At 46.2% G+C, this 24,549-nt stretch overlaps 1 protein-coding gene across 1 annotated transcript in view; it reads right to left on the bottom strand.

The window, feature by feature from the left end:
- The window catches only part of FGF2 (fibroblast growth factor 2), a 76,004-nt gene extending 53,829 nt beyond the window's left edge, over positions 1 to 22,175 (bottom strand). Inside the window, exon 1 of the mRNA XM_006263433.4 lies at positions 21,794 to 22,175. Within this exon, the coding sequence (XP_006263495.2) occupies positions 21,794 to 21,971 (178 nt within the window). The 5' untranslated portion in view covers positions 21,972 to 22,175. The remainder of the gene's footprint in view (positions 1 to 21,793) is intronic.
- Between the last annotated feature and the right edge of the window lie 2,374 nt (positions 22,176 to 24,549).

Raw genomic sequence — 24,549 nt, 5'->3', positions numbered from 1 at the left:
CAAAAAGGCATGGCAGGCGAGAAGGCAGGCAGTTGGCCCATAACAGGTGGGCAGAGCCACCAGTAGACAGACCCCAAGCAGCTCTAGCTGGTAGCATCTTCTGTGTGTGGATGCAGAATGTGCAATAACCTTCAATTGTTAATATTCAAAACAAAAGCCACTGACAACTGTTTAAGTGTCCAGTCACTACCAACATTTAAAATTGTCACTGCTAGAAAGAGATGTCCATTACAACATTCTGCAAATTGTAGTTAGTCACCCAAGACCCTTTGAGCATGTTTTTTACCATGCAATTGTCAGATTATTTAATGAATACTTAACTGGGTTTACATGTATAACAAAATAAATCTACATACATACAACAGTAATGAGAGCAACCTAAAATACAAGAAAAGGGTATTTCTGAAGACAGAAAATGTGAAAAGTAATTTCTTTTTAAATTACTGCTGAAGTACTCTTTCTCTACAACTTAGCCAAAAGCAGCAGCCTTTCAGTGGAACACAGTAATTGAGGAGTAGAAGTGAAAAATATTAGGGAACTTCTGCTGTTATTTCAGTCCTGACAGAAGGTACAGGACATTCTGTAGAAGTTTAGTGAGTGTTTTTCTACCGTTCTAAACTCTGGCGTGCTGCTAAAAAACAAATGTACTTCCAGGATCAGTGTTTCAGGAAACCACTTTAAAAATATATTTTTAAGAAGTTACAGTTCTATAGAAAGTGTTAATTATGCATCTTGTCTGCCCATCTCCTAATTTAAGCTCCTCAAAGCAGCCAATGTGATTTAACTGTACAGAGATGTTGAAGAACACTAAAAATAAAACCTTCCACTGAATTGCAAATCTATAAATACATGCCATGTACACTTGGCAACATTTCTTCATTTAGCATTGCCCAGGAGATGTACCTTTCTGAACTCTTTTCCACAATGCTTTTCCATTCTTCCAATACTGAAGTTTGGGACAATACATCATAGGAAAAAAATCCAATCGTCTGATTTGCTAATCTTCAAGCAAGGCCAAAGAAGGATATTACTTTTGGAGCTGAATCTCAGATTGCTTGGGTTTGGGCTTTTTTTTTTTTTTTAAGGACTGAAAAATCTATAACAACTTGCAAAATGAATCAGGCCACTACCAGTTATATATCTCTATCTTTGGAGAAAGGATAAATAAAGGCAAAAGGCTATCCTTTTAAATAGCTATTAATTTCTTTAGTAGAAGCCAAGAAATACTGGCTTGAAAGTGTGCCATTTTCTCCTTCATCATAAACTCCACATTTGGCAAGGCATGTGCGCAGGATTAAAATAGGTCATTTAAAGAATAATTTTATTACACACCAGAAAAAGAGTCTTTCTTGAAAATTTGAAACAGTTGTTTTTATACTAATCTAACACACTTCTGCTGCTCATATAAAACATAAACCCTTGGGCCAAAGATCCTAAAATTCAGTTTTAGCATGTGACGATATACAAATTCAAGAAGATGGAAAGAAATCCTGCAACGGTCATTATTGAAAGGTTGAGCAAAAAAGGTATGTTTTGAGGAGGAATTTGAAAGATAGAAACCCTATATCTCAGAAAGACAATGGAAGGAGCTGCAAATAAGAAACATATCCTAAAAGGGTGCAAGAAGATGAAGAAGCAAAACCATACTAGGAGTATGAAGTAACAAGAGTGGGGGGGGGAAAAAGAAGTTCAGTGGAATTATGCAAAGACTTGAAGGTTATAAAAAGTATGAGGAGTTGGCAGCATAAAACAATTGTACTAGAGGTGAGAGATGGTTAAGGTGTAGTCATGAGATTTAAGGATGACTTTTAAAAAAACCAAGAAGAGTAACAGAAAGAGGTGATAAGAAAGGAAGAGGTGGCAAGGATGGTGGAGTTATGAATTGGAATGGAAAAATGAAGTAGCATGATTTGATAAAGAAAATACCTTATTCAGTACTGTCAACCCCACTGTGCCAAAAATCATGACGAACTCTTCAAAAAAGATCAAGAGATTGGCATGTAAATCATGAGATGCTATTTTTGAAGTGTGTCAGTGGGGGTTATTTGTGAAGGTGTAGCGGGGGGCACTGGAGCCTGGGGAGGGAAGGTCCCTGCAAACCCTGGCAGGATGTGGGGTACTATGGGTCAGGAGTGAGAAGCAGCAGCAGGGTTGGGGGGTGCTGTGCCTTGGAAATGAGAAACAGACACATACAGAGACAGACACACAGACAGCACCCAGCTGGTAAGTGAAAGATAAGGGGCAAGAGAAAGGGGGGGGGAGGGGACAGATCGAGGCTCCCATGGTGAGGGAGGAAGTGGGGCAGGGGTGGGCTGTCCAGAGGCACATGGGGTGGGGGCATAGTTCTCCGCAGCTGCGTGTACCCCTGAGGGAGGCACGGGAGGCGTGTGCGCCCTGTGAGGCAGAGGCGCTGCCCACTGCAGGCTCAAGGCTCTACAGCCTGCTGCCCTTGCCCCAGGAGATCAGCTGCACAATGCCAGTATGCTTTCTGCCACTGGGTAGACAGGGGACACCCCGTGTGGCCAGCACACCCTGCATCCCCTGCCCACCTAGCAGGCAGCAATGGTGTCACGCGGCTGAGCTCCTGGGTACAGAGGGTACAGCGCCTCAGCCCACAGCGGGCACCCCACCTCTGCACGTGCCCCCCTCATGTCTCCCCCAGGGGTATGCACTACAGTGGGGGGGGCGCACCCCCCCCACACACACTGAGGACCTACCCATCACACGACCCACCTTGGCGACGGGGCCCCATTCACCCCAACACTTGCCCCACTCCCTCTCTCACTGTGGGGGCCTCGATCTGCCCCCCACCCTGCTTCCCTTTCTCCCCAGCCCCTTCCCCTCCACAGACTTAGTGCTCTCTATACCTGCTGGCAGGAAAATCCTCAGATTTCAGGGTTGTATCCTGAGATCATGAGTTAGGGTTAATTTGATTTGGAAATCGGGAGTCTCACAACTATTTTATGAGAATTGGCATTACTGCTTATTGGAAATCACATGTCCTCCTCTGAGCTGGTGGCCTCAATTCTTAAGGTCCAGCCAACAGATGGCAGAGGAAACGACTATGTCACCTTTGTTTTTCTCAACTCCACAAGGCTAAATCAAAGCAGACTTATCCCCCAGGCCAGACTTTAAAGACTGTTTACAAAACATCAGATTACTAAAAACTGAAATTAAAAAGAAAAAGAAAACACATCACTATTTCAGCTATGGGTGTTGTAATCAGACGGATGTTAACTCTCCCACTCTGGGAATTAATTCATCTTCGTCTATATTTCCCTCCCATTGAATTGTGTTTCCACCCTGTGCTGACATTTAAAATAATAGGGTCTCAAGGGAATAAGGCAAGCTACAACATGTCAGATGACTGAATGGCAACAGCTTCTAAGGCTGACCTGGATTACATGTGAACCCTGAGATCTCATGAAGAAAGGGTCTGTACTGCCCTCCAGCCCCCTGCACTTTTTTGAGAGGCTTTTTTAAAAAAATGTACAAAAAAAACGGGAGCTAAAAGTGTACTGTATAATCTAAGTAACAAATGCAGAAAAAATAAACTGGATAACTTCCCTTCAGATTTCATAGGAAACATTCATCAGAATTACAGACTCCTCCTCCTTGGTTCTACTAATTTCAAGACATGGCGCAGAATCCATTCTAGGCCTCATTTGTATGAGGCGTAGCCAGGAAACTTCATAACAGCAGGAAGGATCACGTAAGACTGCAATGAACAAACCAGAAGCATGTCACTGTCACTTTTCACCAAAACAAAGCCCACAGAAGACAGGTTCGTAACATACCGAGCCACCACCTTCCTGCCAAGACCAGTGGACATCTCACAACCTGTACTAGGATGGGCACTTGTACACATGATGGGGGTTTAATCCCTAAGGTTTTATTCTATACCCCCTAAATTGAAATGGTGGGGCACAGAATAAAACCCTGAGAACTAAACCATTTCAATTTTTCTGTCATGCTACAGCAAAGGGCCCGATCCTTTTTTTTTTCCAAGCTGGAGACTGCCTGTGGCCAGGGGGTGAGCTGCCAGTGGGCCAAACAGACCCTGAGCTGTGGGAGGGACCCAGTCCCTCACTCCGTGGTGGTGAAACCCCCTGGGACCACCCACGTGAGCTGCTAGCATGCCAGGTGCTGCCCCAATTCGGAAGCAGCACCCAGCCCAATGCAAGTGCTCCCCGAGCACGCCTGGGGAGCACTGCCCAGCGGGCTTCCAGCGGGTGGTCTCAAGGAACAGTTGGATCAGGCCTCCGACCTGGGGCAGCACCCAGCCAGCTGGCAGCTCACTCACGCTTTCAGCACCCTGTGCACCATCCCCACCACCTTCTCTGCCCACCAGTACACCCAGCCGCTCTCCTGACGCCTCTCTGCACTGCCCCAGAGGCAAGCCACCCTGTTCCCGGGCAGCCCCAGCCGTACTGCTGGCCACAGGAGCCTACTGAAGGTAGAAGCGATGACAGGCCCGATCCTTTTTTTCTCTGGAGCCTGCCCAGCTCTCTCAGGGCCAGGGAGGGAGCTGACAGCTGCACTGCTACAATTTGCAACACTGCAAACTAAACTACTATTCAGATGTAGTTGAGTTTGCAATGATGCAAAGTCATTTAAAACCCCCAAAAGCCTTGCATGTATACACTGTGATGCCATTAAGCCACACAAAGTGACATGCTCATTATGTATACATGTTAATGGCATCACGTGTACAAGCACTCGATATCACCCAAGAATCAGAGATCAAGAGGAAGATCACTGTGGACAAGGATAGAAGTGGTGTTATGACAGAGAGCCACAGGCTAACTGAAACTCAGCAGGACCAACTAAAATAAGTAAACATGGAGAAATCAAGCACAGGTTAGGTATAATTTCAGGGGACCCAGTTTAATGAGACCTACTCCATAAATGGGGAATCAAAGAGAGCCTGGGTTGCAACTGTGGTGCAAGTTTTCAGACAGTGCAACATTATGAACAACTGCCCAATTAGATCATTTAATGGAGATCACAAATCAATCCATGCAGCTACCCCTGAAATAGTCAAATGGCTATCAAATTTAGATATTAATCTATGAATGTTGTATGAATGTTTGACAGGGGGTCATCTTGTAGCTGGTCAAATCACTGGTCCACCCACCTGTCTAGGGCAGTCCGCCCACCTGCCTCGCCTGCCATGCTTTTGATTAAATCAATTAGTAGATGTTAACAAGGCAGGAGGCTGCCCATTTACTGCCCAATGCCAAGAGTGTAATACATGGCGCCAAACCTCCCTTTATACCATGTCTCATGCCTCACAGATGGCATCACTATCTGGCTTCAGCCCTACAACAGATCTCGTACTCTATGCCCGCCTGATGTTCGGACCCCACCTGGATCCCCCCTCAGGCGGTCTACTCCACCCTCATTCTCAGGCATGGCCCCTTCTGGGACCTTTGGCTACACAGCCCCTGGCCTCACCTCCAGGCCAATCAGAACACCAGGCCCCTGGCTCTGGCCATTCCTTGTGGTGGGCGCTCTGGCCCTTTGACTGTTCTGGTCCTGGCCCCAGCTCCTGGCTTTACGCCCCTTTGGGCCCCAGGCCTGATGACATGCCTACACTCTTCATCTGTCCCCTCTACAGGGTAAGCCACCAGGTCATGGGGGCTGAGGTTATACAGCACCCCATACTTGCCTTTCACTAGGGTGGCACTGGTGTGGCATTTCCTGGGAACCACCCCGCCACAGGCAGCCCCACCAGACTATCCTGCCCAGCAGGGTGTAATTTTAGGTCATTCCCCATGACGAGGAACCCCCTCTATCCCCATAGCTCCTACCCTGTCCTCCAGGTGTTCTGGGAGCAGCAGCTCCAGCAGGGCAATGTTATCCCTCCAGCAAGGAACCACTCCAGCTCTGAGGACCTGGGTTTATAGTGAGGCAGCTCAGCCCCATCCTTCAATCCAGAAACCCTCCCGTGTTCATGTGACCACCCCTTTAGGCTGCATCACTCCACAGCCTGCTCAAATCTCTTAAAGTGGCAAGCACCAAAGGTGCTACAAAAGAGAGAGATGGGACCCAGTCATACAAAAGAGAGAGATGGAACCCAGTAATGCAGATATGCCCTGAAAACATGCCTCCCATCTCCTCACTTTCCTCTCAAAATAGTAACTATGAACAGGGATAAAATTCTATTTCAAACTAGCTGCTTCATTTTGTAATAGCTGTGCTAGGCAACAGCCTAAAAATAAACAAGCGGAAAAGCAACTTGCTTCAAATCAATCAAATACAATGCTGTATCATAGTAACTAGCAGTAATAGTGCATCAGTTCTGAACTACAGTTACATGGACTACAGTGATGAAAGACAGAAGAACCATACAAGATAAACTCACAAAACTCATTAACTAGCAGGTACAAGGAATTAATGTTAAAACTTGAAGAGTTTGGCAGTCTATTGGGTAGAAAAAAAGAATCTAAAACTGTAAAAGTTTTATTAAATCTTTGCACGGATATTGCTAGATGGAGCTGTCTTGTTTCTCTTGGGATAGACAGGTGTCCTATTATGATACTCATTAAGAGTCTCTAAATGGATTGTGGATTTGAAAAAAACTGACAGCACCCAGCCCCAGCTGACAGTCAGACCTCTCAAGTAGCAATTTTTTCTGGCCCTTCAAGACTCTCACTGTCAGTAGATCCTGAGGAATTATGACCACTTATCATAAATTTAATACTTTTTACGACATGCAGACTATGGGTAGTATTGTAATATTTCTGTTTTAAATGTGCTTACGTTGTAATAATGGTGCATGGCTCAGTTTCCCTGATTAGTTTGTACATAAGGAAAGAAAGGTTAATAGACTCCCTGCTAGGTCCCAGAGCTGCTTATGTATAGGAGACGAGATGGATCTCCTTCAGCAAAGGACCTAAAATAGCCATTTTGACCCTTCAGGTGGACTTGGTACTTAACCTTTGGAGGAGATGCCAGGTGTCAAGGGAAGCAGACTAAGATAAACATCACAATGGACACTGTTTATCCAGAGGAGTTAATCCATCGGGGCACTGAAGGTTAAAAATAACCTACCTGGGGTGGAAAGGTGGGGCAGGGGTAGAAAGAGCACAGCCCTGGAGCTGGGCTTTCCTAGCCCTGGGGCTGCACTCCAAACCCATGCAGACATTTACAAGATTGGGTTAACCCATTCCTGATCTAAGTTAGTTCACTTGGGTAGGTGAACTAACTTAGACCATGCCTGCCATGTTTGGCAGTTTTGTACTGGGTCAATTAGAGATGCGTAATATAGTTACATTAATGTATTTTATTGTAAATAGCAATCATATTGATTTGGAAGGACTTCTTGGACGTGAATTTCAGGTGACTTTGCAAGGGTTCTTGGCCGGAGTCTTCTCGGGAGTCTTGGCTGCAGGTTTTTCTGGAGTCTTGTCTGCTTTCTTCAAGAAAATGTCCATGGAAGTTTGAACAGATGTTCTCCAGGGAGATGAGTGACACAGAGAACTTGTTCATTGGCATGGCACTGCATCGGATCAAGCGTTGTAAGTCAAAACTGGCGTTGTAAAGTTGAAACAGGGTGTCAATTTATAAACGTTGTAAGTGCAAAACATTGCAACTCAAAACGTTGTCAGTTGAGGACTGCCTGTACAATTTAAAAATACCTCTTAGTTTCCTACAAAGACACGTTATCTCTGGTAGCACTAGTAACTTGTCTTGCCTCACCTTACTCAAAAAAAATCAGCAGAGAACATGAACAGCTTACCTGTCCACCCTGACAACAGCATTTCCTCCTTTGCCTTGCAAAGATGATGCCCTATACAACATGCAACAACATTAGGAATAGTCTCACCATGGGGATATCGTGACTAGGATCTCAATCTGCCCTTCAGTCCCGCAGAGCACATTCCTTCGTCATCTAACAAAGCAGTTTCCATCTTAATATCTGTACGCTGAAGGACTGAGGGAAGATTTCAGCAAATAACCTTCCTGGAATGCAGCCTGCTACATTTCAAAGTCCTGAAGTTACAGCCCACGTCTGCAACATGATCCAATCCCATCACTCAGCGCCAGCAGCTCTTCCTCCTTGTACAGCCACAGAAATTCCACCTGGACCCCAAAGTCATCCTCAGCCCCTCTACTCTAATTCTACAAATATAAAAAAGGCCTCGTCCTTCATTTAAACTACTCAAGACAGATCAGTTTGACAGTATGGCATTCATATGCCTGGCAGCAAAATAGCAGCAAGAAGGGAAAGTGGCATAATAAGGAGCAGCGATGATATGTAACAATGGGACTTGTTGGGAATTTGATCCTAAACTGCCATTTTACTCTGAGGAGCGTTAATATTCCCCAATATGTGATGACAGCCCTATAATACACTGAAAAAATTTCCCGCTACCAGATAGTGAAAGGGGGCACATCTGAAATGCCTCTCCAGAGCTTCATGATACAAGTTGATGTTAACAACATACTGTATGTGCCAAATGTGAAGACTCTCTGCCCAAAATACTTGGCTGGCTGCTGGAAGAACTTTTGACAGTAAATCTTTCTAGTGTGGCTCAGGACATGGAGGGGATCACAGCATTACCAGTGAAGAGCACACTGAGCAACAAACTAAGGGAAGAAGAGGATACTATTACTGTATTACATATGTCTGAAATTGCAAGGCAAGTTTAGACGAGCAGAACTGAATATTCAAGTTGAATTGTATCCAGAACAAGACTCATGCTTCTTACAAACAAACAAAAGTATTTCACAATCACAAGTAACAGGACTTTATTTTTTGCATTTCAAGGAAAAAAATGCCCCAAACTTCAAAGCTCCCCTTATTTTGTGATCTCTGCCACAATCCTAAAACAAGGTGGTATGCCTGTAAATATTGTAAAACACACGTCACCAATTCACCCTATTGCCACTACAAGACAAATACAGGAATATAGTTCTTTCTTCATTTTCCCAGCACTCTAAACTCCTTTCCCTGTCCAAACTATCTCATCTGAGTGTTTTGTCTAACCTGCTCTTAAAACCTTCCAAATATGGAGATTCCACAATCAATGAGAAACCTGTACCAATCCTTAACTACCCTCCTAATAAAAAAATCCCTCCTAATATCCAACCTCAGTTTTCCTTTCTGCAATTTAAGGCCACTGTGTTTGTCCTGTCCCATAAAACAACAAAGAATAGCCCTCGTTACAAGTGTCTGAACTCTCCAAACTAAATAATCCTAGTTTGTTCAAGCCTGTCTTTGTAAGTCATGTTTCCCTGTAATCATTTTTGTTCCTCTCCACTCAACTTTTTCTAATTTGTCCATATTTTTGTTGAACTGAGGGGTGCAAAACTGGACACAGTAGCATCTTTATATGGGAACAGTCAGCTAGAAAGAAGTGTTCAGTAACACTTTATATAGTAGATGCCAATTCCCAGAAGACATAATTCACACACTTGGTATTTACATTACTGTATGAATGGATCACATATTTGAAGCAAAATCTGACTTTATTTTTAAAATATAAAAAAGCTGCAATTGTGTTCAAAACTAAGGCAGTTTCTTAATATAAGCCACGAACTCAAAAGTATTCTGAAATAATACAGGGATATATTATTTCTGTATAACACTCAAGAATATATTAAAAGTTATATCAAAATACAAATTTTAGTTCCTTTTCTTTTTTGGTAAATTAAGATGTATTTTATGACACCAAACAGAAGCTTCTTCAATAAAACTGAGGGAGTGAGCATGTGTGAGTAAACATGTAATAGTTTATAATTTCACATTTCAGTACAGTGAGCTCTTAAAACTTCAGAGAAATTATTATTGGTTCAATAATAAAAAAATATCATCATCATCATCATCACTACAAAACAGCCTAGGCCAAATTAATTCTAGATGTTACTCACCTAACTTAAAAAAAACACCAACATAAATATGGTCCCTGGATCAACTTATGAAGATGTAGCTTCTCATCTGCTCTTTGCACAAAACCAAATATTTATTTATACACACATGCACACACCTGTCATCTAAATTTAGTTTATATAAAAGGAGTTCTGGATACAGATGGCCTAAACAAATTAGGTAACATAGGAATTGCCCTTATTTCAATTTTTTTCTCACAATAACAGCACCAATTCTAGAGTTAATCAGAAATTAAATGTAATCTTAATGTTTCAATTTGCCACAGTCACAGCTATAATGAGCACACAGAAATCACTATGTATATTTTTTAAAAGCTTTACATAATATTCTGAGTTAATAACTTTTTTTTATTCTCATTAGAGAGTATTAATACTGTACAGCATAATTCTGAATACTCCAGATGCCTAGCAGCTCTGCAGGGGAAACAGAATATTCTCCAGCTCATTGGAGATGGTCCATAAATTGAACCATAAATACAGACCATCATGTAAAGCTCAGATAAAGGTAGCACTGAAAGTTTTAAGTGAATGATTAATTCAACATAAAAGTAAATAAAATATTGACAATATAAAGCAAAATTATTGACACTTTCATTATCACAACAGTCTACGTACCTATTGCTTACAAGTTAGTCATACACACATGCACGCACACTTTTTATATCTAAGAAGTCATTATTCTGGACATGTGTTTTATCATGTTGGTGTACTGTATTACATAACTAATTATATAATATGGTGCACTAATTGTCATGATACCAGGCACATCCACATAAGATATTTACTGCACAGTTGACTAATTAACTGCGCAATAAACATCTTGGCATCTACACATGCGCCCCTATTAGGGAGCAGAAAACTAATAAACTCCCACAGGTGCTTCAGTCCAGAGCTCACCAGCAGGGGGTCCCCAAGCTGAAGTACCTTCGTGCCCCCGCCACCTGCTCAGCAGCACATGGGTTACGGACAGAAGTTACACATAAACTGGTTTAAGTGATCAGAAACTGGTTTAAACCTGCAACAGACCATAAGTTCAGTACACATAAACCAGTTTCAAAATGGCTGAAACTGGTTTAAGATAAACCTTGTTGAATGTAGTATCAGACTTACCTATTTGGGTCAAACTTTGTTTAGGAAACTTCTCCCCCAGATCCCTTCCTGGTTCAAGTTAAATCACAGTCCCCCAGCATGCTTTCCAGCCCTGAGCTGGGCTGGGCTGGGCTGTCTGCTTGAGGGAGCAGGGCTGGCCCTGCCCCTCTGGTCCCCAGCCAGAGCAGTGAGGGCTGGCCGTGGGTGTGGGGGGGAAGCCAAGTCCAGTTGGGGATGCAGCCCAGTCTGCAGGGGAGGACTGCCCCCCACCAGGCAAATCCCAGCTAGGGTCTGGGGCCAGGGAAAGGGGTTAAACACTCCTTCTCCAACTCAAACTTATTGCTGGCTGCAACTGTAGACTACAAATCCCAGAAGCACCTGGAAGCAGGAAGAGGAAGTGATGAGCAACCCTGCATAGTCCCGCTGCTGTAATTCTGGACTGCAAATCCCAGAGACCTCGGGGGCAGCAGGAAGAGGAAGTGAACACACAGCCAGCGAGTTGTGCTCTAACACCCCCTGGCTTCTGGCCTGAGCCACTGCAGGTATGTGGCTGTATTTCCTGAATCAAAGGTAGATGTCTGTTCACTTCTGTTTCAATTTAATCTGCACATCTTAGACTAACCTGCAAGACTGAATTGATTCAGCCTCGGGCTTTCTGACTGGGCTGGGCTCCATGGCGTGGTGGCGGGGAGGTCAGATAGCCCAGGCCTGCTCTGACTAGGCTCCACATGCTGCAGAGGGGCTAGCTGAAGCACCCTTATGCCCCAGGCAGCTGCTTCACAGCACATGGAGCCTAGTCAGAGCAGCCCTGGGCTGGAAGGCTGACACCCCCCTCCCCAGGTCCCCTGCCAGCCCCAGCTGCTCCGACTGGGCTCCACGCGCTGCACACAAATAAACTCCAGAGCATTATTTGTGTACATTAATCACAAATGTAGATGTATATTTTGTGTCATTTTGAGTGATATGACCATTATTCCACTGGCTAAACAGTGTTTCCCCTTTTCCAGTTCACACAGGTGTTCACTATATTTATTTCATATCCTGCACTTATTAAAAAATGCAAGATAACCTTTAATACTTTTCAGATGCCTTTGATGTAACTTTCTGATCTTGTGATACAACATGCCTGTAAGTCAATGGAAACGGCACTCATTGATGTGAACAACTTCACATCAGAGCATTTGTCTACTGTAATGATCCTCAATCAGGGTGCTCTGACCCCTTGGGGTGCCACGAGATCCTTTTAAATGAATCCTGTATGAACACCGACAGAATTCACAAAATAAACCCAGAGATTTCAAATAGGAATTCACAGTGTCAAAGACATTCTGACAAGTTGTGGTTTTTCTGATTTCTTTGCAACAAAAGAATCACTCTATCTTCCACAGTCAAAAAACAAATGAAACCTAAGAGCTGGCATTTTCCAAGGGGAGCCTTAAATTTAATAAGGCCGGCTTGAGCCTCAACTTTTCTACTGCATCAACACAAGCAACAGTTAAGCAATTAACACAGTTCACCTTTAAACTACTATTTATTGATACTATCTAGACAGACAGACGCATCTCCATACCAGAAGTTTTGCTTGCAATACTATTATTTGTTGGACAAAAAAGCATTAGCCCCCTTGTTTAATTTTTCTTGAGGAACAATGCAAGAACAAACATTTCTGATATAATTAAGGTGACAAAGTGTCTTGTTCTGAGAGCAGAGCCTCCACTGCATTCAAGACAGTGCTAGGAAAAATCAGGGTAACTCACTGACCTAAAAGTGACATCCAGAATGTGGCCCCTATCTACAGACTATGACTGGCATGTATGTTGCTATGCCCCTATCTATTGTACGTTCCACAACACACCCACTCCAACTCTCAGCCTGCTCAGACTTCTCCGACCCAGGACAGCTAGCTTGTAGTAAAAGAGGATGCATCAGGTGGCATCTCAGCTCCAACACTATCAACCTGAAACATCAGTAACCTAATCCTTGCACCACCATAAATCATAGTAAGTCATAAGAGACAAAAGAAAAATGTTGTCTTTCCTTTAGGACAGTTCTGCCCTACCTCTTGCCTCAAAGCAAGCTGTATCCCAGAGCCTGGAAGACTTCATAGGTTTACTCAGTGACCTGCTAAAGTTACTAGGATTACTATGGTACAACCAGATCAAAGATCTACCCATTTATTCTGCTAGATAATTTTCAAAAGTGAAGAATATTTCAAGAGGTCACACCTGTTGACTGATTTTAAGGGCAGAGACTTATTTTCATGAACAAAGTAGGCTGGAACATCATTCTTCCTTCATGAATGACATGAATTTGGCTCAGGAGGAAGAGATTACTTGGAAATGTAGCTCTTCCTGGAAGACCTACTATATTCCTGGCCCGAGGCAAGGCAGACTGAGCAGCTAAAGTGTTTAAATCTGGCCATTTCTCGGCAGGAGAGACTTAATACCCAGACCCAGTCGGTCTCCCTCCTGGTATCTATGGTGAAGTGAACGCACAAATGCACCTCTCCCTTTTGCTGGCAATTATGAAAGAGATACCTCCAAGGTTTCTAAAATAAATAGTGGATACTTTGTGCTGCCCTGCTGAATAAAGCCACTGGCAACAAACCTTTTTTTGTTTTGTTTTGTGTATTGTGCACACGCTTTTAAATAGTACAAAGCGCCTTTTGTCTTTTGTTGGCCTGTCCCACACATTTTAGAAAAAACAATCACTCTAGGCTAGGGTGTGTCATAAGGGGATATGACCATTTCTTCACTGAAGTCATTTTACAATACATATGAGATGTGCCAGTATCTACCATGATACATGCATTGTCCTATTTTATTGCTATGTGAATCATATGATCTCAGTCATCACCATTTCTTATGTTTGTTAAATAGAGGTATGTTTTCACCTAAGCATAGTACAAATGAAAAACAATTTAGTTTTGTGATGCTCCACAGAACAGACTACATAATATTGGTACTTGTTCTTTAAGACGTGTAAAGAAGAAAAGAAGACCAATAGAAAACATTCATTTATTATATTATTTTTTCAACGGATATAGAAAAATTTAAGTATTCACTCTCCAAAAATCAATTTATTTTGAAAGTGCTAATTGCGCCAACTCTGTGCCTCTATTACATAGAGAAGGGGTGGGAAATCTGGCTTGCCAACTGCAGGTAGGCAGCCTCAAACTCATGAAATCCAGCCCACAGGAAGCTGGTGGCTCTGGCTACTGCATGGTGCTGGGCAGGCAGGGCTGTTTCTACCCAGAACTGATGCAATGGTGTCAACCGTGGACCCAGGTGAACTGTGGACCCAGGGGCCCTGATCCCCATCCAGAACCGGCCTGCCGTGTCCACAGCTGATACCAGTTCCTGCCTGTTTCCAGCATGCCAGGCGGGTGCTGGTGTAAACTGCGGATATGGCTGGCATGTTCTGGATTGGGGTGGGGATTGGGGCTTGCTGCAGCTGTGGATGGGGTGGGGCGGGGGGAGGAAGAGAGAAAAGAGGGAGAGAGAGAAAAGCGTGGCTCTCAATTTAGGGAGTTTTGGTGAGCTCTTGCAGGCAGGGGGTAGGGAATCATAGAAAATTAGGGTTGGGAGGGACCTCAGAAGGGAGTCCAATGCCCTGCTCAAGGCAGGACCATCCCCAACTAGATCGTCCCAGCCCAAGCTTTGTCTAGCCAGGTTTTAAAATCTTCTAAGGATGGAGATTCCACCACCTCTTTAGGTACCCGTTCCAGTGTTTTACTACCCTCCTAGTGAGAGAGATATCTAACCTAAACCTCTCTGGCTGCAACTTAAAACCATTGTTTCTTGTTCTGTCATCTGCCACCACTGAGAACAGTTCAGCTCCAGCCTCTTTCGAACCTCCCTTCAAGTAGTTGAAGGCTACTATTAAATCCCTACTCAGTCTCCTCTTAAGCAGTTCCCTCAGTCTTTCCTCATAAGTCATGTCCCTCAGCCGTCTCACTATTTTGGATGCCCTCCACTGGACCCTCTACAATTTATCCACATCCTTTCTGTAGTGGGGGGCCCAAAACTGAACACAGTACTCCAGTTATGGCCTCACCAGTGCTGAATAGAGAGGAATAATCACTTCCCTTGACCTGCTGGCAACACTCCTACCAATGCAGCCCAGTATGATGCTATCCCTCTTTGCAACAAGGGCACACTGTTGGTCGATATCAGCTTATTGTCCACTGTAGCCCCCAAGTCCTCTTCTGCAGAGCTGCTGCCCAGCCAGTCAGCCCCCAGCCTGTACCAGTGCATGGGATTGTTCCATCCTAAGTGCAGGACTTTGCACTTGTCCTTGTTGAACCTCATGAGATTCCTTTTGGCCCAGTCCTTCAGTTTGTCTAGGTCAGGGGTTTTCAACCATTTTCCATCATTGTAGCCCATGGTGGCCAGACGTGGGGCAGTGTACCCCCAACCGCCGAGTGACAGGGTGGCGGCATGTGGCTAGACGAAGAGCTGGGGGGAAGGGGTGCGGCCAGATACAGAGTGGTGGCAGCCACCGTGTGCGAGCTTCCCCCGCATCTGGCCAGGCACTCCCGCAGGCCAGGGGAAGCTCACATGCGGCAGCTGCTCACACATACCCGCTAGGACCTGCTCAAGTACCCCTAGTTGACAACCCCTGGCCTAGGTCACTCTGAATCCTAGCCCTACCCTCCCACATATCTACTACTCCCCACAGCTTGGTGTCATCTGCAAACTTGCTGAGGGTGCAATCTATGCCATCTTCCAGGTCATTGATGAAGACATTGAATAAAACCGGCCCCAGGACTGATTCCTCGGACACTCCACTTGACACCAGCTGCCAACTAAACAACAAGCCATTGATTACTACTCTCTGAGCCTGATGCTCCAGCCAGTTTTCTATCCACCTTACAGTCCATTCATCCAGGCCATATTTCCTTATCTTGCCTGCAAGCATGTTGTGGGAGACGGTATCAAAAGCCTTGCTAAAATCAAGGTATACCACATCCACTGGTCTCCCTGCATCAAGGTATACCACATCCACTGGTCTCCCAGTCATCTCAGCATACAAGACAGTGCTGACCTGGCCTGCAACAGCTCACCAAAACTCCCTATGTGGCCCTCACACCCAAATACCTGCCTATCCTGACACAGAACAAGACAATGGTGCCCCAGCACAAATCTGATCTTCAGGAAGGTGCTTTGATAAGCAGAGCGGAAGATGGAATGAGACTAGAACCAAGTAGTCCACGGTTGACTGATGTGTGATGCCTGGAAATGGAACCGAGAAGCAGGCTGCTCAGGATTGCTCTCCTTCCATGCACTGATACTCTTCACTGATAGATAGGGCCTGGTTTAAATTACAAAATCTCGAAATTAAACAATTTTCACAAAAAATGCGATTTGCAGCAAAATGGCATGATGTGGTCACTTGCTGGGGAGTGCATTTTGTTGCAACAGCAGCTGCAGTGGTGGTGCATCACCGGGTAAGGTCAGGTGGGCAGTGGAAGGGAAGCGCTCAGCACTGCCCCATGGGGCTCCTGTCTGCAGAGAAGAGTCAGGGGCAGAGGCAACAGGAGGCAAGGCAAAGGGACTGTGGCTCCACCATGTCCGAGCAGAACTGAGGACAGGGGCAGGGCCAGCAGTGAGCAAAGCTGGGGGGCAGCGGCCTTCCCCCTGTACAAGCAATGCTGCCCAGTCTCCAGCCCCCACCTGTGCACCTTGCACCCTTTATCTTCCCCCCACCCCACCATGCTGGACACTCCTGATCCCTTCCCCCAGCCTGGCACTGGAGGGCAGGCTCAGCCTGCCAGATGGCCCTAAACCTGCCCCCTTAGCCGATCAGGGGGCATGGGGTGGGACACCGTGAAGATTGTAGAGCTGACCACATATTCATGAGCTGGACCCCCAATTTAAACCAGGCCCTACTGGTGGGCCTATTGATGCTCTTACAGCAGAGGATGCTACAAAACAAGAGCCTCATCCCACTAAACATTACGATTTTCAGGGTCATCTGGGTTTAAAGTGGGAATGACTTCTTGATGGATGACCAATAAGTACAAAGTGTGTGGGGATATGGGGCTCTTAGGGTAGGGCCAGCTTCAGTTTAGGGTAGAAACCAGATCAGGGGTTTAGGCAGTAGTTTGCTCTAATCACTATTCTAGCCCTAACCACAAAAGAAAAAAAAAAAACGTTAAGCCACTTACAGAATCTTTGTTCTTCCAGTAGAAACCAAAAGCACTCAGACATTCAGGATTTTTCTCCCAGAGCAAAAATGTCCACTGTAGAAGAAAAATAACCTGGGAAAAACCAGAGTTAAATTGCTCCTAGGTGAGTTTCTCTTGGAAACTCATTTATACACTCCCCACCCACCCTGGAAAACTGGGAGGTGAAGGGAACAGCAGCTACCACTCCTTCAAACCAGGCAGTCCCTATTTTCAGGAAGAGACGGGGGGCTTTGCTGGGTCCTGCCGGCTTCCCCGTCCAACCCTGGCTGCCCAGATGATTTAAAAGCCAGTGGCTGAGAGCAGAGCTCTGGGAAAGTGTCCCTGACCCAGCTCTCCCTTGCCCACCTGGGCTGTGGGGCAGCAAAGGGGAGCCAGGAGCAAGGAGTCAGAATCCAGGTTGTGGAGGCTTTCCTCAAGCCTCACTCCAGGCCTCCAGCTTTTAAATCACTGGCCCACCACAGCAAAATGCCCCCACTTTGCTCTGCACTGCTCTGGGTCAGCCTGGAGCAGCACTGGGCAAGGCAGGCTCCATGCCCCTGCTGCAGGGTTCCCAGAGCCTTGCCGCAGCAGCTGAGTGTCGTCCCCCGCCCCTGCATAACTTTTCAGTAGCTGCTCACTGCCACTTGATAGCCTGCTCTCCCAGGCATGGAAGAGGACAGGCCATCAATTAATGGGCACCCTTGAGGGCAAGAGTGGCCCAGGGAGCAACCCTCTAGTGCCCCCTGGCTGAAGAGCTCACCCATGAAGCTCTCTAGCCATGGGGCTGGAAGAATCTGTGTACAGTCCAGCTCCTGAGCTATTTTTCTACCAGAAGAAATTTCTTTTGGTAGAAATGAGCATACAGCCTTAGTGTGGCAAGGTATAATTGAAGAGGCACTGAGAAGAAAAGGAAAGGAACAGACAAAGATGGGGGGCTGAGAATGGATAGGAAACACACAAGAAAGGAGAAGACTAAGATAAAAAGGCTAAAAAGTTGAATGGGTGGTAGAAGAGTATAAGAAAGTATTGGCACTAAAACTTCTTAGCCATAATATCCCACCAGTGAAGTTACTGTGGAAGCACATTTAACATTTCTAGTACAGATAATGCTTAAAAGGAACAACCCCTCCCCCATATTTAAAAAGACTAGAATTTCAAAACAAAATTGCTTGTATCACTATTATATTTTCCCTGCAAGTCAGGGCCAAAAGGAATGGGAATCAGGGTGTTTTAAGACCAAGAAAAAAATTCAGAACAACTATAGCTCACAGCTCAGCTAAGCTGGATGAGTGTCTTTTGGCCTATACCGTCAGAGTGAATTTGAACTGATGAGAGTTACTAATAGTACTTTCCCCGTAATAGTCAAGCACTGAGCCACAAAAGGACACAGCAGAGACACTGAAAACTCAGGAGTTCTTGTTTCACATCCTTTGCTACAGCCTTCTTCCCTTTGCATTAGATTTCATATATATCTTCATAGCCATTTTTTTTGAGGTGACAATGTGTGTCAAGAGAATGAATAAGATATATTTCCTGTAAAGAACTACATTTCCAAAACACAGAGGTCTGAAGTGGGCTATGTATGTTATTTTAGATTTTCCATACAGCATCCAGAGATGTCATGAAAATGACCAGAGCTGCGATCAGGCCACCTGCCTTATGAATTTAATACCTTATTTTGGGCCTACAAACTTGAAAAGTAATATGTTATAATTTATTGTATTGCAGTGCCACTAAGTACAATTTATGTCTTTATCTATCATCCTCTCTCAAGCAAAAATCATAGAAATCATAGAGGAAAAAAAGGGAACATACAAGGCAAACACCACAACAAATTAGGCAAATTATACCCAACCTACTCCCAGTAATCCCAGGTCAGGAAACAGGTTGCTGCAACATTCCTCCAGGATTTAATAAAGGGTCTTGGCAAATGTTATCCAAAAACCAAAGCTAGAAGAAAAATTTTCATAGGAAAAGCATGTCAGATTCTAAGGAAAGGCTCTCCATCCCTATCTGTGCCCTACTTGTGTAATTTTGTTTGTCTTCACCACCTTCATGCACTTCCTATGTACACCTATTTCCTCCTCCTGCTCCTCTCACAGATCATCTCTCTCTTTTCTGTCTGTTTAGGGGGTCAAGCTAACAACAGGTACAGATTAGGGCTGCATCTTTTGTTTACTTCGTGCTGCAGCTACCTGCTCTAGTTAGGCATTGTTTCCTTTGCTGCTGAGGCCAGCTGTCATACAGTAGTTCACTCTCTAATCAAGATGTACAAGTATAGCAGGCTCCCAAATTTCCACAGATCAGGAAACACAGAAGAGCTACTACATAGCCTTGTCTATGCCTATCTAGTTCTGCTGCCTGATGACAACCATGTACTTCTAGCACCTCCAAACATGCTACAATGGAGCATCTATGACAACAGAGCATAAAGCACATCCTGGGAAGGAAATAGCTACAGAAAAGACCAGGGCAGCATCTGCACAGTCAAAGAATGGCAGATGTCTTCTTTTGCTCAGGAGAGGTAGTATAACTTTTTCTGAAACAGGGGGGTTCTGCAGCCTGAGAGGAGTTTTGAGTGTAGACTTAGTCAAAATGTTGCTGGCAGAACAATGCAGTGCTGAGTAGGCCCAAAATAGAGTTGTTACACAGTACTGCCATACATAATTATTTTGAAGGAAATCTCACTGGCAGCTCTCGCAGTTCCTAAACAATAGACAGTAATGAATTGATATTGGATTGGCAAGTACGGTGCACAGGCTATTAAATACTTTGAAAATGTTTTATGATTTTTGTTTTCTGAGAAAAACAGAGGACGGCACTGGGAAGCTGAGATCCATCTGATCCTCCCACAAGATTCCACACTTAGCAACAGGTCCCAATGATGCAGAGAATAAGTAGAGTAGCTAGGATTCAGGCAGACATGTCTGTCTACTCTGACAGCAAAAGTAAATCTGCCTTTCTGATTCACTTGGAGAGGTGATACCTTTCCCAAACAGTACTCTGGTGACAGCAGTTCAAGTTTTGTAATACTGGAAATATTTCAGACTAGATTTTTTTAGTGAAAAAAAATGATTCCATACAAAAGGAAAACTATCGTTTAAAACAACCAAAAATAAAGTTAGTCTTTCTTTTCTGTTTGTTTGACAGAAAGAAAAGGATCCATTCAGGGACAGAGGTATAAGTCTCCCTACTGAAGTGAGCTTGTATTCTCCATTAATAATAAGGGAGATTGAGCAGTATAAAAGTGAAAAAAAAAGTTGTGAAGAACCTATTCATGTTATAAGCTTTGTAAAGATTTCACATACTACCACTCCTTGAATCATGATACCAAATTTCACATATCCAGAAAGCTGAGACAGAACTTTTATACATTAAAAAGAGAGCCTTACTTTATTTGAGAAATAGAACCTGTATTATACATAATAGGGTGAGAAACAAATGGGGAAATCTGCTCAGGGAGAGAGGTACAAGTCTCCCTTCTGAATTAACCTCCATTCTCCTTTAATGTTAGGGGAAATTGATCAGTATTAAAAAAAAAAAGAGTGGAAAAAAAAGCAGTGAAGAACCTCATCACGTCACAAGCCTGGTAAAGATCTGGCACTACGCTGCTGCCTGAAGTAGGCAGGAATCATGATACTAACTTTACAAATACTAAAGCAAAAGAAAAAAAACTGAGATAATTTATATACATTAAAGAGAGGGAAATGGAGAAATCCGTTCAGGGACAGAGGTATAAGTCTCCCTTCCAAATTAATTTCTATTCCCCTTAAATGTTAAGGAAGATAGATCAGTATAAAAAAAGTGAAAAATAAAGCAGTAAAGAACCTCATCACATCACAAGCCTGGTAAAGGCCTGGCACTATGCCACTGCCTGAAGTAGGCAGGAATCATGATACTAATTTTATAGATACCAAAAAAAAAAGAAAAGTAAAAGCAAAAAAACAAAAACAAAAACAATGGAGACAGAGAATGTCTACACATTAAAGAGGAGAAAGAGAGAGAAAAGGAGAAATTTGTTCAGGGACAGAGGTACAAGTCTCCCTACCAAATGAACCTCTATTCTCCTTTAATATTAAGGGAGATAGATCAGCATTTAAAAAAGTGGACAAAAAAAAGAAGTGAAGAAGTGAAGAACCTCGTCAGGTCACAACCCCAGTAAAGACCTGGCACTACCCAGCTGTCTGAAGTAAGCAGGAATCGTGATGTCAATTTTACAGATGCCAAAAAAAAAAAAAATCAAAAAACAAGAAAGAAAGGCAGAGAATCTGTATACACTAGAGAGGGAGACGGTCTTATTGTACTCGAAAGAGAACTTGTATGCATTGAAGACAGTCTTATTGCAGTCGAACCAGAGAACGTTCATACATGAGAGAACGTTCGTACACGACAGAACGTCCGAACAGGGCAGGGGGAGAGGGGAGCGTTACTGCAGCGGGGACAGGGCACTTATGCGCATCACAGGGGGAGCGGCAGAGCCTGAGGTTCCTTGAACCTAAGTCCTCAGGGCCGGCCGGACCGAGGCGCCGCTTCCCGAGGGGGTTGCCCTCTGCCCCCCTCCGTCCCCGCACACGAGCGGTGACCCCGGCGCGGGGCAGGGGCAGGTCTGCGCCGTCGGGCCGAGGGGGGGGGGCTCACTGTGCGGGTCGCTCTTCTCGCGGACGCCGTCCACCCTGCCGTCGGGGTTGATGCGCAGGAAGAAGCCGCCGTTCTTGCAGTACAGCCGCTTGGGATCCTTGAAGTGGCCCGGCGGGAAGGTGCCGCCGCCGCCGTCGTCGGCCAGCGCGGGCAGGGTGGTGATGCTGCCCGCCGCCATGCGCCCCCCGGCGCGGCCCCGGCCTCGGCCTCGGCCGCGCCCTCCCAGCCCGCCGCTGCCCCCCGCCGCCGCCGTGTCTGCGCGGCCCGGGGCCGGCCCCCCGCGGGAGCCGGGCAGGCAGCTGCAGCTGGGCAGGAACCGCTCGAGCCCGGCCCGCGAGTGGCAGGCAGCGGGCGAGGCTCCCCCGGCAGGCTGGGAGCTCAAGAAGCCAGGGGGAGGGGCAGGGAGGCGGGAGGAGGCCGTGGGGACTCGGCGCCGGCTGCCCGGGGAAGCGCGGCGAGGAGCCCGAGGGAGAGCGGGGCTGGCAGGGAGCTCCGGCTAGGCCGGTCCCCGCCTCAGGCAGGGGGGGTCCCCGGGCAAGCCAGCCAGGACCGGGCCTGGGCAGAGCTGAGGCTTGAAGCGGGGCGCGGTGGGGCGCCTGGTCACAGATAAACTCCCCTCGCGTCTAGAAGCACAGAAACTTCGGGGCGGAAGGGACTTCAGGGGGAACCTAGTGCAGCCCCCTGCTCAATCCAGGGCCAGCCTGTCAACCCACGGTCTTCAAAGTCTATAAGGACAGAGAATCCATCACCCCTCCAGGGAGCCTGTCCCTAGAGAGTAAGTTTTCCTTCATACCTTCCTGTGCTTGAAACCATTGCTGCCTGGTCTGTCACCTGCCACCACTGAGAACTAGCTCCATCTGCTTTGGAATCCCCTTGCAGGTAGCTGAAGGCTGCAATGAAATCCCCCCTCAGTCTTCTACATTTGGATGTCTATCTTGCTGGGATCCTTTGACACTAGCTGACTTACTGCCCCTAGGGCAGGGGCCTGGACTTGATCAGGGGCAACGTGTAGGAGGTGCACATGCACCCCCTGAGAACACCAGTGCACCCCTGCCCGGCCACGTTCCTTGTTTAGCCGATGGACAGGGGCAGGTGGGATCACCAGTGCCCCCCTCCCCCCCCGCAAGCACCGGCGGGGGAGCAAGGCCACCAGCAAAGCACCACCAGCAAAAGCTGAAGTGGCCATGGGAGTTCCAGAAGCAGTGTGGCCACTTTTACACTGAGTGAGGTCAGCCATGGGGGACCTCCCCCCCCACCCCCTGCCAGCAGGATTGGCCGCAGGGGGAGTCCCCTCCCCCAGGTCATTGAGTGGTATTGGGGGGGCACATGCCCCCCCTAACTCGAGACACCAGACACCCATGGACTCGATCCTCCGAGGTCCCTTCCAGCCCTAATGTCTACGAAATCTATGAAAAAAATTCTCTTCTCCAAACTAAATAAAACCAGTTCCTTCAGCCTCTACTCAGAAGTTATGTGCCCCAGGTCTCAAACTGTTTTTGTTGCCCTCCGCTGAACTCTCCAATGTGTCCTAGTCTTTTCTGTAGTGGGGAGACCAAAACGGGACCCAGAACTCCAGATGTGGCCTCACCAGTGCCGCATAGAGGGAAATAATCACTTCCCTCAATTTGCTGGCAACAGTCCTACCGATGCAGCCCAGTATGCCATTAGCCCACATTGCAACAAGGCCACACTGTTGACTCATATCCAGCTTATTGTCCACTGTAACTCCCAGGTCCTTTTCTGCAGAGCTGTTGCACAGCCAGTCAGGCCACAAGCTGTACCAGTGCATGGGATTTTTCCATCCCAAGTGCAGGACTTTGCACTTGTCCTTATATAAACACAACACATTTTTTAAAATAAACCAGAGGCTTTACCTGGTACACCAGGGGCTGAGCTCAGTTCCATGCCATCCCTCCCCACTGCCTGCAGTTCTAGGAAGCAAGGAAGGCTGGATCCAGCCTGTGGACCATGAACACCGCATGCCCCTGGAGGCTGCCGGGGCATGGTGAACTCCTGCAGGCAGCCACAGTGCTGGCAGGGGTGGGAGGTGTGGCGAGCACTGACCTGTGGGCAGCGACCACCTGCAGACACCTCTGGCAGCAGCAGTGGCAGCTAGCAGCGATTGGGGACCACCCACAGACACCTCTGGTGGTGTCTGCAGCAAGGGGGGTGGGGAGAGCGAGCAGCAATTGCCCACAGGCACCACTGGTAGTGTTGGCAGCGCCTTTTTGCAGGGGGTACACGTGCACCCACATGCACCCCCTCTGAAATCACCAATGCTGTGGACTGTAGGCTGCCGCCCCCTGATGGGAGTCTAACCCCCTGGCTCAAGGCAGGGTCATCTGTGCATAAACAATGCCAGGCAAATTTTTTGTGTTGCCTTTACTTCAAAAATTTTCCTGGGATGGAGAGGCCACAACCTCTCTCAGGGCCTTCTGATGTGATTATTTTGAGGTGGCACCCAGAGCTCTAGACCCCTGGATTGATTGCACATTAACACCTGAAATGAGTTTCAAGTACTCAAGGTGAGGTCACTCCAAGGCAGGATTGTCTCTGATAGTGTTACCCAGCTTGTGTTACACTAAGGTGCACCACTCTAAGCTACACCCTATCCACCCAACCTCCCCTGCTGACCCCAATCAGGCCCACTGCCTTCTCCCCCCTGCCCTTCCCAGCACCCGAGATCATGGCTCACTGGCCACCCACTCCCATCTGTCCCAGGGAAGCAGGCAGGGAAGTGTTAACCTGCCTGCCTG

The sequence above is a fragment of the Alligator mississippiensis genome, chromosome 2 (genome assembly GCF_030867095.1).
Source record: "Alligator mississippiensis isolate rAllMis1 chromosome 2, rAllMis1, whole genome shotgun sequence".
Classification (NCBI taxonomy): Eukaryota; Metazoa; Chordata; order Crocodylia; family Alligatoridae; genus Alligator; species Alligator mississippiensis.
The sequence above is the reverse complement of the archived record's forward strand: the minus strand, read 5'-3'. Positions and strand labels throughout refer to the sequence as shown.